The sequence below is a fragment of the Watersipora subatra genome, chromosome 7, assembly GCF_963576615.1.
Source record: "Watersipora subatra chromosome 7, tzWatSuba1.1, whole genome shotgun sequence".
NCBI lineage: Eukaryota > Metazoa > Bryozoa > Gymnolaemata > Cheilostomatida > Watersiporidae > Watersipora > Watersipora subatra.
This window is the reverse complement of record NC_088714.1, coordinates 47,657,414-47,677,839: the sequence shown is the minus strand read 5'-3', so window position 1 is coordinate 47,677,839 and position 20,426 is coordinate 47,657,414. Positions and strand designations below refer to the sequence as shown.

Sequence of the window (20,426 nt, the reverse complement as noted above, 5' to 3'; positions counted from 1 at the left end):
AAAATTCTGTATTTTTATGGATTTGAACTCATGGAGATTGCAACCGTAAGTTTTAAATTCACAATACACTCCACCACTGAGCTATACAAGGTATATAGACCAAAGACATCATATACTGCAAAGACATTATCATATACCGTATAGCATCATATACCGTATAGCATATGCACAGGCTAAATAACGTCTTATTTGAAACTCGATGAATTCTATTAACTATATGAAACACAATGCTTTTTCATGTTTTCTTGAACTTTTATTTTTGGTTTCTCATGAGGTTCAATTGCTATATTCAGGCTAATTCTTCAAGGCTAACTCTTATATCAATTGCATTATCTCCGTAGGAAGAGCCTCTACATTCTCTCTCCGTTCGGTCAAACAATGACAGTACGATATCTCATTTTTACATTTGTACCAGTATCGAGAGGTACCAGTATCGTGGTATTCAAAGTTTTGATGGATAGCTTCTGGTGGAACAGTAACCTTTTTCATGCACATACACTTCTATGCAAGAATTGTTGTTATTAATTCAACATTCAGGATTGTTATTTTGTTTTCTCAATTCAGATTAATTGTATCATTACCGAATCATCTTTTATTGTAATCGTAGCAAAACAGACTTAATTCAGCAATTACTTGGTAATTATTTCACATTTACATTTAAACCCTTTTATAGTTGTTTTATTTTTCAAAATTTATTTGCCCTGCACAAAACATTTTTCTCATGATATCAAGTTTAAAAGTTACAGTTGTTTAACAATGTTTGAAAACCTTTACAGTTGTTTTTATTTTCTCTCAATTTATTTCAACCACACAAAACACTTTTCCCATGATATGAAGTTTGAAAGTAAGAATGGAAAACGTTGTTATACGTTTAATACAAATAAATTTTCTGCTCAAAGACTTTTTTATTACCCGGGTAATGCCAGGCATTCATCTAGTATCGGGGGTCCTCCCATGTTTTATGACGATTTTGACGACCCGACGACAGGGATATTTGAAAAGTGACAGACGAGACGACCCTTTATCACTGTAGGTGAGGAGGTGCCGATGATTGTGTAAGTAGGCTTACTGAAGGTACAGCTACGCGTAACGAATTTTTCATTGGTTCTGTGTCCTGCCCGAAATTATGAAATGAACGAAGAACACAGAATTATTCTGTGCTGCTAGAATCGTGCTAGCGAGCACGATTCTAGAAGCTTTTGCAATTAGTATAGTCTATTGTCCATTAGTATAGTCTATTGTCCATATATCAACATGATCAAACAAAACTTCACTAGTTTCGATTTGAAGCATCTGACCCAGCATTTATAGACTACCAGGTAATTTAAGTAAACAGCAATGAATTGCCACAATACACTGACAGCTAATCCGTTTCCAAGTCTGTGACCAACAGTGATTATTAAAGACAATCTCAGTCTATTTTCAGTACAAGAAGTGTAGCCCTAAAAATCTAAGACGCCTGTCACTCTTTGCGGAGTAATCAGCAACGCTCCCAAACATCACTAATAAGTTTGTGAAGGTCGCTGGTTGAGCCATGCTTTTGATTAGCAGAAGTACAATATTTAATAAAAAGAAGAATGAAAAGACCCACCTGACTGCACTCATTACCTGTCGGTGAGCCTGGTGCAGCAATGACTGAGTCTCCATCTTCTTCAACCTAAAATAACTTCCCATTATAGAGAACCAGGGCAAGTGTTAAGAGTTATCTCTTTTTGCTACTAAAGGCACACTCATGCCATAGAATTACCAACCCGTTGCTTTTTGGCATCAACGTCGTCTTCTGTGTTAATTTCACGTTTCATGACAGTATCCTTTGCGTGCAGCAATCTTCTACTGTCATCATATGCATTTTCTCTCTAAAAAATGGAGACTTGAAGGGTTAAATCAATTGGTCACTATAACAACTCATAGAAATCCTTCAGTAAATGGAACAACAAACTGTGTGACAGAAAGTTCTTAGGCTACGTGAGCAGACGAATCTCATCGGATAAGTATATATAATTATATACTGACAAGGCTGTTGGGGATGAAGCTAACCTGAAGAGGTTCCTGAGATTCACAGCTTTCAAGGTCAATAGAAAGTGGAAGCCCACTGTTTTGACTGGATGTCTTGGTATCGACGTCTATATTGGTAGAAGGTGATTTGCTCACTACTGTCGGAGATCTCATGTTGGCGAGGTTAGAACTACTGGAACTCTGCATAAACAATCACTCTAAGTTATTCATTTGTTTATAGCATGCTTTGAAAGGCCTTATTTAAGATACTGCTATATGTGTACCACATGTAGTCTCTATAGGTATAGACTAACTGGTCTATCTATGAATGTTGCAGCACAGGTATTATCTATAGACTTGATACTACACGTGTTACAAACACTGACTAATAAAAACCTTCAATGTTTAAACACATCCATAGTTTGATTTCAAATATATATAGAGCTGCTATATTCATGGTCTAATACCTCTTGAGTTTAAGATAGCTTAGACATGTTAAATGGAATGGTAACGATTGTCTGCTGTGTGAACTGTCATGCACTCAGTTTACAGAAGGACGAATCTTCAACAGAACTTAAAGGTTGACTTCCAACAAAATTCACATTACAGTTATTTGGTATCAAAAGATTCACCATGTCTTAGTCTGTTGTGTTGTAGGTGCCAAATATGTGGAAATGTGATTACAAGCTCATAAAAGCTCAAAAACGAAAAGCCGCCGTAGATTGGAATCACTTTATTTCTCTGATGTAGTCATGAAATTTATTTATTGTCTTGTCACGTGATGTTCTCACGTGAATTGAAAGGCCAATAAAAAGCTCAATATAAAATTTATCGTAGCACTAGTTTATGACAAACACTTCGGGTTTTACCGAAGACCCCGTATCAAATATAGATGCTCGCTACTTTACAGTTTTGTTTCGGTTTGGTCTAATTGGCAAGTCGTAATCTGATCATGTGACCCGATACTTTGCAAATAATTTCTGCAGTACTTTTCGATTATCACAAATGACTAACAGGCTCGTCGTGATTATCATACAATGTTATGTACCAGGGATTACGGGTTTGTCACAATTTCCATTTCCATAACATTTCCATAATTTATTTCCATATTATTTCCATAACATTTCCATAATTTATTTCCATATTATTTCCATTTCCATAACATATCCATAATTCATTTCCATATTATTTCCATTTCCATAACATTTCCATAATTCATTTCCATATTATTTCCATTTCCATAACATTTCCATAATTTATTTCCATTTCCATAACATTTCCATAATTTATTTCCATATTATTTCCATAATATTTCCATAATTCATTTCCATATTATTTCCATTTCCATAACATTTCCATAATTCATTTCCATATTTTTCCATTTCCATAACTCATTTCCATATTATTTCCATTTCCATAACATTGCCATATTTCTAAAATAAAATTTCCATATCCATTTCCATAAAATTGTGGAAATATTTATGTTTATGGAAATGGATATGGAAAAGTAAACATTTCCATAATATGTTTAGCGATCCCTGATATGTACTCCTTCAAGCAAAGACTAAAAAATTAAACAAGTTTTTACGGTAAGTTATAAGATATCAGTGTTAAAAGTGACAGCATTACAATGAAGATAAAATAGACGCATAAGAACAATAGACATGGTTTTATTGAATGCGTGAAGTATATTTGTGAAAATATTTCGACGAATAAGGTTGCATGAAAGAGTAAACAGAAACCATCTACCACAGCTAAATCACATTTGAGCCGTTTTGGAAAGAGAATCCAAACTACGGTGGTCTCGTGTGGCTGCGATTACCTGTTCGTTTTTGAGATTTTAAGAGCTTGTAATCACATTTCTACATATTTTGCACCTACAACACAACAGAGTAAGACATGGTGAATCTTTTCATATCTAATAACTGTAATGTGAATTTTGTTGCAAGTCAACCTTTAAGGATGAAACCTTGTAATAAAATTGATTTGGGTCAATACTAAAGAACTGTTAAGGTTACATAAAACCTTGAGAGAAGAGAATCAACACAGTATGACATCAGTAAATCATATTGATACTCCCCCTCCCCCGAGTGTTTCATAAAACCTTAATAGATCCCAAGGCTAAGTCCTATCCTATTTAGTTTCAGCCCAAAACAACTTCATTATAAGGCTCCACCCTATTACTCGTTTGTTTAATCCTTAGGAAAGAATATCAATATGATTGGATAGTTAACACCCTTTTGTCACCTCTTGATTACATAAAGCTATATCTATGCCATTGGTCTAGTGTTCACAAGAAAGTAAGACATTTTTCTGCTATTCCAGATATTACATTTAATAATAAATTGATATAATTAAACTGTTTTAGTCAAAAGAAAATTTACGCAAATTCTAAATGAAAATGCAGTAGGATAACAACTGTGTGGTTTCAAAAGGAAACAATCTACAGAATATAGCTCGAGTTATCTGGAGAAAATATCTCCAATTATCATTGACTTAATCAGTGAGTCAGACAAAATTAACACATAAGTTTTGATGAAGTGTGATTGCGTAGACAAATTGAATGTTTCGTTATCGGTTTCATTATAGGTTTTGCCTTTGTTTGAACTAGGCATAAAGGTTATCTGAGAGCTAAATATGCACATAAAGCCTGTTCCAACAAACTGCCAATTCATGTAGTAAAAAGAGGATAATTCCATAGAATATAGTGTAGCTGTATCTAGCCGGTATAGTATAGTGCAAGGGTCGGCAACCCATGGCTTAGGAGCTGCATGCAGCTCTTTCATCCCCTTGCCACAGTTCCCCCTGACTTGGAAATTTTTTCCTTTTTCCTTTTTTACTCTATGCCAAGTAAATCATAAAAAAAATATAAAAGTTTTATCACTAGATTTTGTAATATAATTTTAAAAATTGTAATTATGGTGATAAATCAAATGTTGTTGATCGTTATGCATCATTGTTTATGTTACATTATTATTAGTACCAAAACTGTTATGGTATCACTATTATGGTACCATTATTAGTATCACATAATCATCACGTGGCTTCAACTTTAACATGAAATACAGAAAAACGTACTATCGGATTCGCGTGAAGGATCAGATCGTTACCTTCTGATATTATGTCAACAAACTGGGTTAAACAATTAGAAATCTAGTAAGGCTGGCCAGCCAGTTAAGTCCGCAATATCGTCAACAACATTACTGACAAACAACAACAACGCTAATACAGGATATCAATTATACACATTATATCAATTTATGCGCCAATAAAACTGCTAAAATTATTTTATTGTTCTTTGCAAGAGTGTAATTTTGTTTTTCAGCAATTACCGTAAAACCTCTAATTGAATGCCACCTCTATTTGAACGCCACCTCCAATTAACCGCCACCCTGAGAGAAGGGTTGAAAAATACACCGCCACCCTCCAATTGAACGTCACCTCCATTTGACCGCCACATTGACATTATTTGATCTTTACGAGCCCATAACACCAACTGATCAGTAGAAAAGTGTCCACAATATTGTATTAATAATGAATCTTTTATATCAATAACATTTAATTTTCTCGTTGTCCAATTCCAAAGCTTTTAGTTTTTTCGTTAAAGTTTGACTTGCAACAAAATTCACATTACAGCTATTTAGTACCAAAAGATTCACCATGTCTTACTCTGCTGTGTTGTGGGTGCAATATATGTGGAAATGTGATTACAAGCTCTTAAAAGCTCAAAAACCAATAGTTCATCGCAGCCATCACGAAAACGCCATAGATCAGAATACCTTTTCAAAACGGCTCAAATGGGACATAGTTGAACACGATGGCTTCTGTTTACACTTTCATGCAACCTCATTCGTCGAAATATTTTCACAAATATACTTCACCCATTCAATAAAACCATGTCCATTGTCCTTACGCGTCTGTTTCATCATCATTGTATTGCTGTCACTCTGAGCACTGATATCTCAAAACCTACCGTAAAAATTCGTTTAATTTTTCAACCTAAGCTCGAAGGAGTGCATATCATCTTCTGATAAACATGAAGAGCCTGTTGGTCACTTGTGATAGTCGAAAAATGCTTAGAAATTATTCGGGCTGTTTGACAGGAAGTATGGGTCACATGATCAGATTGCGACTAGACGATTAGACCAAGCTGAAACAAAACTGTAAAGTAGCGAGCATCTATATTTGATACAGGCTTTCCGGTAAAACTCCGAAGTGTTTGTCATAAACTAGTGCTACGAGATGTTTCAAATTGTGCCTTTTCTTGGCCTTTCAATTCACGTGATAACATCACGTGTCAAAACAATAACCAAAATGTTTAAGAACGTCATCGAAATAAAGAGATTCCAAATTACGGTGTTTTCATGATTGCTGCAATTACCTGTTCGTTTTTGAGCTTTTAAGAGCTTGTAATCATATTTCCACATATTTTGCACCTACAATACAGCAGAGTAAGACATGGTGAATCTTTTGATACCAAATGAGTGCAATGTGAATTTGGTTGCAAGTAAACCTTTAAAACTTTGAAAGCAATACAATAGAAATAATCAATAGCAGTCTCAGGCTAGTAGTAGCTCTCTGTTTGACGCGGTATTTCTATTTCGGAGTGGCCTACATATAGAAAAAACGGCTTAAATTTACGATGACAGATGAACTTTGAAAGCAATGCCATAGAAATAACTACTAACTGCCTCAGGCTATTAGTACTTCCTTGTTTAACGCAGTCCTAATACTTCGAAGAACATGCTTATGAAACCCGGTTTGCAAATTTTGGACCAAAGGTTACGTTAGCAAGCAAACTTTTACGCGTTGCATTGGTGCTAAATGCAGCGCGTTAAAGTTTGACTCTGCTAAAAATTAGTTGGACGGTAATATCGACTAGTACAGCAGTTCAAAAGAAGAATTGAGGCCAGAAGATATTGTGCAAGGTATTAGACAACTAGAAGATGTTCGTTTCATCGAACGCAACAATCAGAATGCAGCTATCCGAGCAAACCATGGAAATATTGTTTTAAAAATGTTAATTTTTGTTTCTGCATGCAATATAAGTATGGTTCGTTTATGTCACTTGTTCATGAATATATATTTGTATCATTTGATAGATTATTGTTGTATAACTTATAAATATGTAGATTTGTTGCATGTTATTAAATAGAATTCTGGGGGCTATCTTAACAGGCTTACAATGAATCAATGCTCATAAGTCCACTTCTATTACACATAAACAGCTAGTTTTAGCTGCAAACTGTAGCAAACATATTAGTGAGTGCAATGAGCTTTTATTCAACAATGTTAAATTTAGATATAAAATGAAAATATGTCTTTAAATTGAGAATGAAACAAAAATTGCAAATGCCAAGAAATTGCCAAGAAGGACACAGACTATAATATCATCGCAAATCAATTGTAAGCAATAGATCTCGGCTGGGAGAGATATTTCGCGGTTTCTCGATGCACATTTATTAAAAGATCTTTGACAAGTTAGAGGTAAGTTAGCAGATTTATTGTATCCAAAAGGTTTAATATCGTTACACCGAAAAAAGAGAGCAAAATATAGGCGACATTCGCTTCGCCCGTAATAAGGCTAAATTTATTTTCCTAAAATTCTGATGAGCTATTTGAATATTGTGCACTGCAAATACAGTAATACTTCAACTTAAGAGTGCTCCAATGTACGAGAAACTTGAGATACGAGCCAGCTTTTAAGCAAGTTTTAGCACTAACATACGAGCCATGTTTGAGATACGAGCACGTGAGTCAGTTGCCAAGTATGCTGGAGGTGTTTTATAAAAACAGCATCACTCTGCATTTTTCAACTACTCAGGTTATACTTTTGTACCGTGTTTTTTGTGCGCGATTTTCAGTGCAGAATTATGTGAATTAAAAGTACTGTGCGTAGACCGAAAGTTTGCCAGTAAAATGAAAGATGAAATGCAAAGAAAAAGCAAATGATAACAATTATTAAACAGAAAATTATTGAAAAATACCCTACAGGATGAAACTATTCGTTGGTTATAAAAATTTGCGATTTCGCGAACAGTCAATTCCGCGAATTATTAAATTCCGTGAATAATTACTGCATCAAATTAAAAACTAGCTGCTAGGCTAGTTTTTAATATAAATACTAAACGTAGTTGAGTTCCAAAACATTTTTAAAGTCATTGCCTGGGCTTTGAGCTAACACCATTGCCAATGCATCACATTTCTTTACAAAATTATTCAAGGTTGTCACAAGATATGGAGAATGACGTCATCGCAAAAATAGCCGCTAGGCGGAAGTACTAAACGTAGCCGAGTTCCAAAACTTCTTTAAAATCATCGCCGGGCCTCGAGTTTTATTGCCATTGCATTGAACTTCTTTACAAAATTATTCAAGGTTTTTACAAGTTATTCGCCATGGCTTCGTCATCGCAAAAAATCTCTCCTAGTCTTTTTACATTGAAATCAACCCCATCAATCTCTAATACCGAAGTTGAAGACGATCATGATTCTGATCTGGACATTATGGTATGTATTTGATTTGCAGTGCAGATACTTTTTTCCATAATCAACTGCATTAGTTAATTCTTTTGTTTAAAAACTGATCGCTTTCATTAAATACTTCAGCTATTGTTTTTGTACTTCCTTAACACTTGTTAATATTTTTTCTTTTTTGTGTTTACTGCAGATTGAGAATTAAATGACCTCCTCCGATTACGAAAACTAGATACAAGTAGTAATATTTATCAAGGCAGGAATATTGGCAGAGAAGCAACCAGTCAACCTAGACCCCTTCATCGACAACAACTCCTTGATATCGCTGCAACAAACATGATTAAATTATATATTTTATTTCATGTATAGATATATTATAATTTATTACAAACTTGAGTGTACAAATAAAATATTTCAAATACAAATAAAATATTACAAACGATGAATGGAGTAAATAGAAACAGTTTAGTCTATATGGCGGTTGTCTAGAGCAATAAAATTAAACTGATACTTTTGATAAGTGAATACTAGCGTGTAATGGTGCTCTCTGACTAGTTATTTTGGTAATAGCAGCTCTATATCGCTGTCACTGTCTTGGGTAGATGTTAAAGGCAATCCTCTCGCTACTACATGGCTGGTAAGGAAGTTATCATCAGAACTCTCCTCGTGGCTTACTATTGCAAAGTTCTGCCGGTTGGCCAAAGATTTGTGCTCGTAAAGGAGTTTTTGTTCCTTTTGTTAAAACAGATATATTCTCCTCGTAAGTAGCTGCGGTCACTTTTACCTCAATTTCCAGACTTCCTTGAATGATTCGTGATCTTCTAAGAATGACATATACCACCCTTGCAGTATTGTGCTTGTGTGTATAATGAAAAATCTCTCTCTCACACTAAAACAAATAAGGAAGCGGTAGGGATGGAAAAAATATATATTGCGTTTTACCAAAGAACCAAAGTAAAATTCAACTAATTTAGTAAATGGTTTTGAAAAAACTCATTACTTACCACAAATTGTTGGTTCATCAAAGGCCTCCAAATCTATGAATATTCGTAAAAACCTCTGAACGCAGCAAAAAATTTATAGCTTAGCTGTCCCGCTTTAGCACGATCCACCCGTAGTTGTAAGCTAAATAGAAAATGAAACCCGCGATGCACGCATGCGTAGGGTTAACTCTATTGGTAGACGTAATAGAGTTAACTCTTATTAGAGAGTAGCAGTTTTCAGCCGTGAATAAATTAATCCGCGAATATTCATGAAATGGCAATTTTCGCGAAATATAACTCTGCGAATAAATTCATCCTGTAGGGTATGCGAAATGTGTATGCGTGATTGAGCTAGCTCAGCAATATGACAAAAATACATCCACAATTATCAAACAGAAGGATTATATTCAGGGCATTTATTTAGTTCGCAAAAGGACTAACCATATTTTCTAAACGGCGATCTTCAGCGATCTTCAGGACCGCTGATGGAGAGACTGCTAAGGCATTGGATAAAAGATCAACAATTGGCCGGTGACAGTGTAACTGAACGATGCTATGTGAAAAGGCCGGTGCTATCTATCAAAACTATAAACATTCGGACAAGTTGGCTAGTGGTCGTACATTAACCGTTTGTGACGACACCGGTGTTCGTCCTAATCGCAACATGTGGAAAGGGCGACAAAGGCAAACGTCCTTAGAAAGGTTCATCTATGGCGCCTTACAGTCACTATGTTTCCATGATGCGCAGTGCTTTGGAGTTGCGCCCTCTCCGAATCATGAAAACGGCGTCTTCGCACTGAAATCACTGCGCACTGATCAGTGCGAAGCCAGTGCAAATTCGCAGCAAGGAAACAGCAACTGCGCAGTGGCTGCGCATAGCTCTCATGCCATGGAGACGGATTCTTCGAGAGCCATAAACTAGTACAAATGTTATCCGGCTAATCTTGTTTTTTTCTATTCTTCCGATCTTCTTTCACCTATATTTAATTATGGTCTGCACCCACGAGGATGATGAGGTGATTACTTTTCTAGACTTTGTTATCGATGCCAACACTTTTCGAAAAATAGATGGCAAGTCCTAAATAAACGTTTAAATAATATATTACTTAAAAAATATTTATTAAAAATATATTACTTTGCAAAAATTGTGTTAAGGTTTGTAAAACCTTGTGAATGTGTATTGTAAATAAAAGTATAATGATGACAGAAGCATAAAAAGACAGTTTCTGACGTTCGGTATCCATGATCGATTCAATTTCTCCATCAGGCGATTCGATTTATACAATTTCTCTTCTCTGCTAATTTGCTGAAAACCACTGCGCAGCATGGAAACGTACAATCCCCTCGACTTCAGAGGGGGGCTGCATCGCAGTACTGCGCACCATAGAAATATAGTGAGTGCCTCGCGTTCCGTGTTCGCAACTCGAGTTGTACAACTCGAGTTGCCGTGTTGTACAACTCGGCCTGGGTTTTTGATGAACTCGAGTTGTGTTACGCAAAACTAACACGGGTTCGAAAAGAAAGCAAAGTGAGTCTTTGGGGTGTCTCATTTACAGAACATTGACAGAAATTTAATAATAATAATTTAAATATATATACACATTTGAATTATATATATTGGCGATATTTGCGCATATTTAATTCTATAAATATAACGAGACAAAAACAATTGTAGAATGTAAAAAGCAAACTAAAAACAATCTATGTGGGAGCTGGGCCACTTCTTTTTCAAATGAAAAAAGAGTTATCTCTCTAGAACCTGACAAGAAACTGAATGAACACCGAAAATGAACATAGAAATTATTTCAACGGCGTTTAATGATGCACCAAAATAAATTCCATATAGAAAATATAACTAGAGAAAATGAAATGATGAGATGTTCTCAAGCCGAGTTGTTGAACTTGAGTTGCTGTTGAAAGAATTCGGCTTGGGTTTTGATTAACTCGAGTTGTACAACTCGAGTTGTACAACTCGAGTCATATTTACACAACTCAAGTTTGCAACTCGAGTTGTACATCTCGAGTTACACAACTCGAGTTGTACAACTCGAGTTGCAAACTCGGCACACTATAATTCGCCATTAGCTTTAGTTTTACAGTACATACATACATAGTTTAATTTCTATTAGCTAGCGGGTGCCTATTGATGTACCATTGTTAATATAACCAGATCTACGGTTATGCTACCGTAATACCAATATATTGCACCTTATACTTTTACAAAGTTGTGTTGCGTGTTCACAACTCGAGTTGTGAACACGCAACGCGAGGCACTGTAAGGCGTCATATTTATCTTAAAACGGCCGGCTAGTCGTGAAAGTGAAACAAAGGAAAAATTAGCAAACCAGCGAGAAACTTCAAACGATGAACGCCGAAGAAATTTTAATTACGTTAAGTTAAAAATGATAGTTTGCTTTTAGGTTTGCTTCTAATTTTGTCTTTTAAGACTTTGATAAAATCCAAATTTATCAAAGTCAACTGTTGTAATGAAGGATAACTCTTTGTAACTTCCTAGGATATCTCCCTCTCTGGCAAATGCTAGCGTTAGCTACTATTGTATGTATTTAATTTTACATGTTAATTAATCACATTTCCTTGCATTATTTTTCATTTGTTGCTTTTTAAAAGCTTGTGGTAAGTTAGGACAATAACCAACATGTTCTTTCTGCTACAATATCTTGTTTTGAGTGTTTTATTTGCATTTTTTTTGACTATGGAAACCAATCAATATATATTTAATTGTTCTATATATAAATAAATTGCACCAACATGCGAGTAAATTGACATACGAGCTCAGTCTCGGAACGCATTAAGCTCGTAAGTCAAAGTATGACTGTACTCACCTTTTTGTTGAACAGTCGAACCTGTTCAGCCAGGTCTTCTGGAAGAAATGATGGAAGGCCTTTTCTTTTCACGTGCTTCGCGTCAAGAAACATATCGGGTTGTATGATTTGCTGTCGCTGTGACTGGTTGTATACTACCAAATATAAATACCATAAAAACTGTTTGAGCAAATGGAGTTTGCAACAGCAAATTAAAGCTTATTAAGAAACAAGCTATCATTGGTCTGTCAAGATCAGTTGTAAGCATGTGTACAACAGGAAAAAAGGGGAGGGCTTAAATAGTCTCCATAGTTTAAAAACTTCCTTTAGTGAAAGAGAAGAATACGTTTTCCTCAAGATATTTCTTATGCATTGAGAAGATCAAGGTGTGCTTATGTTATAGCTTTACCTTTGGGTGACACCAAAGCCCAAACTTACACCTGGGAGTACTAATTAGTCTCCTGAAATTTTGTAGTCATGAAATTGAATGACTAAACATGAATCACTAGTCAATAAAATTCACCTTACCAACTCTAATGAGTCACTACGATTCTCTGATAAAATTTGTCATCAGTTTATCAAAAAATGGCTGGAAATATAAAACCTTAGGTATATGGCCTGTAACTGTCTCAATTCTTAAAACAGACCGACTTACATACAAAATAACGGTACTGAGAGTACCTCCTTCCGATATTTCTCAGGCAATAGAATGCTATTTATTTGGTCACCATAGCAACAACAATCAAACCGTTTCTGAAGACTGAAATTAAACGCACGGCCAACCTTGATTGGAGAAACCTTGAATATCCTGGGTGAGGTTAATGCACTGGTTTTTACCTTCACCAAACGTCAGGCCGATGAACCACTTAGTGACATACCTGCCTTCGCTGCAACGGGCAGTGTTTTGAGTTACCATTCTAAACTAGTACCCTAGTATATATACCTTATTATGGTGCAAAGCAACTACAGTTAACAATAAACAGATACTCATATCATGACATCAATGCTTTCTACGAGACACATGCTGACTTTGTCATTTAGTACATATCTTTCTACAGCTCCTGTCCTAACAGACAGAAACATGACAGACTTGAACATAATTTGGTGAAGAGAGTCCACAGTTTACTGAGCAAATTAAAACAACTTACTCAGGAGTGAGAGGACCAAAGGATTTAGGATAAACATGAGCTCTTGCAGCTTTAATCTCTAGAGCCTGTATAAGCAACCTGATCTTTGACTCCACCAAGCCTTGCCTGCCAAGTAACAAGGTGCATTTGTCAACTATACAGTTTAAAGGAACGTAAACCAAGTTTGCACTGATTTATTCAAAGACATACACAGCATATCAGGGTTCCTTTGTGAAAATTTCCTTCCAGCATAAGATGAGCTGATACAGAGAATACATGCGGGTGCCCATGCTGGCCAATAAATTTAACTTTTTATCATGGAACCATTTAAAAACTCTTGGACTAGAAAAATAAATAAAGGGCTACAATAGTATTGCCAACTAAATTAAACAAAGCAACAATAACGCAACGCAAGTAGAGAATACATAAAATCTTTGTTACAGTCCAGCAACATACCATTTTATATAACTTTCTTCTGTGTCTACTTTGGCTATTAATATCACATAGTGCCTAAAACAGATAACAGTGTTGCTCGTATTATACTTGAGGATAGGCAAAGAGTAACCCACCCCTAGCATTGTAAGTGAATATTGGTAGAGAGTGACAATACTGCTGGTATTATATCTAATGATAGGTAAAGAGTAACGCTATTTCAAGTATTATATCTGAGGATAGGTAAAGAGTGACACTATTACTAGTATTATATTTGAAGATAGGTAGAGAGGAACACTTATCTTAATATTATTTCTGAAGATAGGAAAAGAGCTACTTACATGCCTTACTAAGATGGTATACATAGAAGGTTTTGATATATAAAAGTTCAAAGACTCACTTATAGTTGAGGAAGAACTTTGATGGTTCAAACAATGTTATCCAGTTGCATTTATTAGACAGGATCTTTTCCATAGTAGCAACACCTGAATACAACCATAATATGAATGCCTCTATTACAGCAACTATAAACAACTATAGCTCTGCATGTCATAGCGATATTCCCATCTCTGCTATCAATAGTAACCTGAGAAACACATCAAGGCGCCGCGTATTAACCATTATGTTAATTCGTTCTTCGTGTGTCAATATAATGCAGATTCGATGTTGCGAAAGAAGTAATATGATTTATTTATTAAAACTTTGGAGTTCGAAAAATCAGCAAAATCAAAATCATCTGCCTGCGATGAACTTGAACGTGAATTTTAAATTCAAGAAATTAGCAAAACCAAGAATGTCTGTGTGCGACGTGATTTAGTACAGATTGGCTGTGTCGTATCGAATTTGATCACACATACGTAACCCTACTTGAAACATACATACCAATAATTTCACTATGTATAAGTGAGTTTGCAGTAATTATAGAGACAGCTCTCTTACGTGTTTATTACTGTGGCGACACACTAAAGGCAATAGTTCTTTGTGTAATCGACAAAAAGTGAAAGACTGGTACGAGCATCGAAAAATCTCCCGATATAGTATGTAACAAAATAAGGAAATGCTCTAAGCAGTATTAAGTGACAAGAGAAGAGATGACCAATTTCCGTAGTGCTACCAGGTGTTTGTTTACCTTCCTTGAACTCGGATGTCATAACATCAAGGGTTGACCTGGTCACATTGTATGTGGAATTTCGCTGAGGGTAGCGTGGTGTGATAATGGGCATAAGATGGGATCTGTCAGAAGGATTGACTCTCGGGTCCCAAACTGGATATTTTAGATCCATCTCTTCTGGATCTTTTAATAGCACAGGTTTTGGCCATTCCCTGCGTCAGAAACAACCATGTAATTAACCAAAAGGCATACACACAGGATTGTCTAGACAGCAAACTACAACCAGCCAACTAAAATGATCTGACAAGATAGAGTGAGAAGAGCTTTTCAGCTAAGAGTTATCTGCTCTGTAAAAATAATAGAGTGTCTCCTACGTTGATTAAAACACCCATATATAGCTTTAAGCTAAAAGAAAGGGCATGTGAATTGTCTATGAATCACTTCTAATGACACTCATTGCAAGCTAAGACTAGTTCAAGAAATTAATTTAAGTCATCAATCTTGAGCATGTTTTGGCAAATCTAATACCTCAAGTTTGGACCAAAAGCAAACCCGTTAGGTATGCTAGGGTTGCCTTTTTTATTGAATAGTTTCTCATTTCATTTATAAATGTAGATAAACAAGGGCTACTCATGATTAAGACTGAAATATGTAGAGCCGCAATTAATCATGAGACTTGAGATAAAACGAAACATACCATGTGGACCATATGAAGAAAAATTTTAGCAGAAGAATGGAAGGCTCTGCATGAGGGTAAAGCTGGCAGACACGGGCAACAAGCATAGCCCAAGAAACACCTCCTAAGAAGCCCAAAACATTCGAGTAGATTCCTTTACCTGTGGAATATAAGAACATATTGAGAAAGTTACTACAATAAGCATTAATTTAGGTCTGACAGTTGTGTCTCATGCCTTGATATAAAATACAGTGCGCCATAGAAATCCATATAAGGTAATAACATGGTGTACAAAAGCTGTTTGTTTAACAATAAACATGGTTTCAATCTCCAGCCAAAGCAGAGTGACAAACAATTGTTATGTATATAATACTACAATCGGAGGAGGTCATAACTTTTAAAGAATTATGAGAAAGCTGTCGTGGACAACAGCAATGAGGGCTGACTGACACTTAAACTCTTCCACGCTTTCCTAATAGAACAGAAACAATTGAAACATTTATGTAGAAACATCCACAATATTTGCTCATTCAAATAAACGCTATACAATTGCAATAAGTGCTCATGTTTGTCCTGTACAGTAACTATGGTACCTTTATTAACAATAGCGCGTACATACAAAATGTTCAAGTTATTATTGGTCTCTATGAAAACGTGTGACTTCTTGCTATGAATGAAATTTCAAGATATAAAAAGACCAAAGCATTCGATAAAACTTACACTCAGGGTCGCTTGGAAAAACTGACAGATAAGAGTGAACTAGAAAAATTGAAAGGCAACAGACAATGCATAACATTTATAATTTCACTTAAAGTTTTTGTTAGTTTATTTGTTGCTTCCACGTATACATTAAACATCAATTAAAATTAATATAATCATTTTTATTATAGAGACCTTTATATAATATATAAAATATAAATAATAATAAATAATAAATATAAATCATGCTAAAATTTTTGTTCGAATTTTGCAGAGCTTGCAATAGATTACTGTATTTATAATATAAAAATGTCTTTGTTTACAAAAGTATCAGGCTATGAAACAAGTTGTGCGCAACTCTCTTCTTTACGTTAATTTTAAAATGTGTATGCTGCAGTTTTTGCTGCATTTCTTTTATAAATTGTACAAAATTTATGACAGATGTTTACGGAGCTTAAAATCAGTTTGGCTATTTGTAGGTTAAAAATCATTTCTATTTACAAAATTTTTTAAGTTATGACAAAATTTCTCTAACGGATTAATCTCGTAATTAAATGTAGCAATGATTTTATTTTAGTTCAATAAAAAGACAATGATGCCCACAGTGAACAGTTTTTACTCTAACAGCGTTTGAACTCAATAAGTTCACGGAATGCTGTTGTAGTATCCCAACATTGTCTGACATCTTATAAAATATTATATAATCAGATGCGATATTGAAAACAGCAACTATTGCCAAAGTATCATGTTTAACATAAATATCGATCAGTGAACTTCTCAGATGTAAACAAAGGAGAGAGGTTGCCTTTGGAATGCTATTGTCAGAAGTTTTTTAGTGAATGAGTTTTAAAATAATAAAAATAAAATCAATTTTGAATTAAATAATCTCTTTCAAAAAAAAATTTTTGTGGAATAATTATTCGTAGAAGCTGATATATGTCATATAAAATTTATTGAGGTGAACAAGTTATTTTCCGTTGACAACTCAGAAAGAATGAATAGATGGTTGAGTATCTGTTTGACATGAGTAGGTAGAGACTCCTCAAATGTGGACAAAGTGGATGTTACTATCTGTGGTGTTTTAATTCATGCTTTCTAAAATCTATTGCTAATAAAAAATAATTTTTTTTGAAATTTTTTTTGCAAAATAAATCTTTGTACAAGCTGATATCACATAAAACGTCATAGCAAACAAGTTTTCACCTCCAAAACTCAAAAGGAACGCATAGATGAAAATCAAATCCTACATACGTTTCGCCCAAAGTTTCACTGCGCGAAGGGTGAGCCGAAAATTCTCTTGAGATGGCACTTGCCTCAGTATCTCATCTGTGACTCGGGGCCCATCCACACTTAACACACACTTTATCTCCAAGTTTTTAAGTATTTTACTATCTTGTAGTGTAAGGTCCTCAGGTATACTTGGGTTTGCGAGGTGAGCATAGGTCAGATGAACCTGTGCGCACAACAGCAGAACAGTTATGCAAAGTATTCATATTATTGGGAATATATGCAACCAGAGCCTTTAAAGGATGCGAAAAGGCAAAAAAATTTTCTGTTGGCTAATTCAAGGATATGTATCTAATGCATGTTGATGACCTTGGCCTTTGGCAAAAAAACACAGCGGCTATTGCAGGACGTAAGTAGATTCTACATATACATGTAGATGGCGCTACATGATTTAGGAGTTGTCCTTTCAGTTGTCAACAGAAGCCATCAATACTTGGCTTGGTAATAATGACATCTAAAAATTTCCTTTAATTTCAATTCAGGAGTTGTCTAACCCTACATAATTAATTCAAAAGAAAAATCGTTATCCAAATCACAAATGTCTGAGGCGCACATGAAAGGAATTATTATAGTTACTAATACCTTAGCAGTTTGGTGTGCCATGAGGAATTGTGAGGTGTAATAATTAACTGCACAACTATCCCAAATATGGCAGGGTGATTGATTGGCACAGGTAGCAGCTCCTCATTGGTTTACCAAGCCAAAAGTTGCCAGCTCGAGTCTGGTTGAGAGCATTCTGTAAGTGTGGCTACTGACGGGTGGACACAACTCCTTTTGTGATAAACATTGTGGTGACTATTAATCTTGTAAGCATGATTGCCATAAAGGCGGGTCACACTCGCAGATGTTTGGAATTAATATGAACAAACGTTTGGCTCGCACAAGTTCTCCTTACCAACAGTACTTAGTTCACCACGCGAGTGTTTGCTAACAATCCTTTTGTATCTTTTGCATTCCATAGACAAACACTTTTTACAGTTACAAGATGCAGCAAGCACTTTCTAATGATAATTGTCTTCATGACTAATAAACAAAATCTTTAATTTTTACTATAATAAGAACTGAAAAATATTGCTTTTCACAGGATAGAAACTCAGAGCTTTTAGTTTGTGAACAAACACACCACTACTGGCACTACTCAGCCACCTTGTGGAATAATTGTGCAGTTACTTATTACCCCTGATGCTTTTTCACGGTGGACAGAACGGCCAGGATACTACTAGTAATAAAGTCTTAAAACTTCATTGATGAAGACATGGCTAGGACAAATAATATTAAACAATAATGTAATACTGATAACCAAAATAATTCAAATTTAATAATGATGTTAAAAAGGAAGAAAGTATAGATCGTATAGTATATAAATCATCAGCAAGCATGCGCTAAAAATGTAGTGGCTAAACAAGCAGCAAAATTCTATGCTTGAGCATGTATGATCATGACTTGGCAACCCATGACACAAGTGAAAAACATTTTTTTGCGAAATCAACGCTTTTGCAACAATGCGAAAGGGTATACAATGTCAAAATGAACCCCTAGTCAGTGTCGGGAGTTGACACACGGTTATTAGCAAAAAGTCTAATGTTAATACACAGTATTAATATTAGCCTTTTTAATTTTAAGATTATTAATACAAGGGGGGGGGGTAATGTGTGCTTGTAGCACCAGGTAAGCCAAAAGCTATCGAGTCGACGCATGTTGGGAGGACAGGGGTAGAGAAGGAGAGACTTTCAAATGATAGGAGACACAAACAAGAACGATTGTAAACCCATGAGATTTATAGACAATATTTATACAACAGGTATCGCCACGGACAGCTAACTACTCAGGTTTATACCTTTAGAATACATCAGTCTAGATCAGTTGTGATAAACTTAATGCATCTGTGATTGGTTCAACTAGTTTATTCCAATGAATGGAATGACCATTTGAGCAAAGTACACTGATGTCATGAGAGAGTTAGCGTTTAGTAGCATAGGTGTGTAGCCGCAGCAGCCATTTTTATTACAGATCTGCTATGTATTTTATCAGTATTTGTAATCATAAATAGAGTCTAGTTAATACTGTTGTCATGGTAGAGTTAGCTGTAAGTCTTACCCCAAATCCGTCGAATGTCATTTTTATTACTGGAACAAAAGCTGCTTCAACCGCCTGCAAGAGTTAATAGTATATTAGTAGCAATGTTGTAGTTTTGGTCACGAGAACTAGCTAATCTATAACTACTATTCTAGTGTACTATATATACTGTACCTTAGAAAAGAATAACAATGAAAAGAGACATAGAGGTATGTGAGACTTACAACCAAACTTGTAACATCAGGGCAGGCTGATAGCTTGGCATAGAATGTGCTGAAAAAGTCGCGAGGTTCAATGTGACGAGGACCAACACACAGTATATCAATATTGGCACCTGACGAACAAACAAATAAAAATTAACCAAATCACTAGTATTCTGTATATAAAAATGTTTGGCAGTACTGAATAATTCACTATGTATACATACTCAGTACATCAACAGTACTAGGTAGTACTGGATATGCTGACTATACTCAGTATATCAAGAGCACTAGGAAGTACTAGGTATACTGATTTACTCAGTGAATCAACAGTACTGGGTATACTGACAATACTCATAGAACTAACATGACTCTGTAAGTGCTTAGCAACAGTACTTGGTATAGCAATCTCACCTTTGAGTTGAACTCCAAGGTGATATGAACCGAAGGTATATACCCTCCCACCTACTCTTTCAGCCGCTGCTGGTGGTATATTCTGCAAACATGCTGCATTTTATTAATCAATACTGCCAAAAAATCTAAA

At 35.3% G+C, this 20,426-nt stretch overlaps 1 protein-coding gene across 1 annotated transcript in view; it reads right to left on the bottom strand.

Annotated features, from left to right (window-relative positions):
- LOC137400833 (poly(A) polymerase type 3-like) overlaps positions 1-20,426 on the bottom strand; it is a 62,229-nt gene that overhangs the window by 481 nt on the left and 41,322 nt on the right. Inside the window, exons 10-17 of the mRNA XM_068087174.1 lie at positions 14,234-14,318; positions 13,858-13,911; positions 13,423-13,527; positions 13,058-13,161; positions 12,296-12,429; positions 2,038-2,196; positions 1,752-1,856; positions 1,592-1,657 (exon numbers count right to left, since the gene is read on the bottom strand). Coding sequence (XP_067943275.1) covers positions 1,592-1,657; positions 1,752-1,856; positions 2,038-2,196; positions 12,296-12,429; positions 13,058-13,161; positions 13,423-13,527; positions 13,858-13,911; positions 14,234-14,318 — 812 coding nt within the window. The remainder of the gene's footprint in view (positions 1-1,591; positions 1,658-1,751; positions 1,857-2,037; positions 2,197-12,295; positions 12,430-13,057; positions 13,162-13,422; positions 13,528-13,857; positions 13,912-14,233; positions 14,319-20,426) is intronic.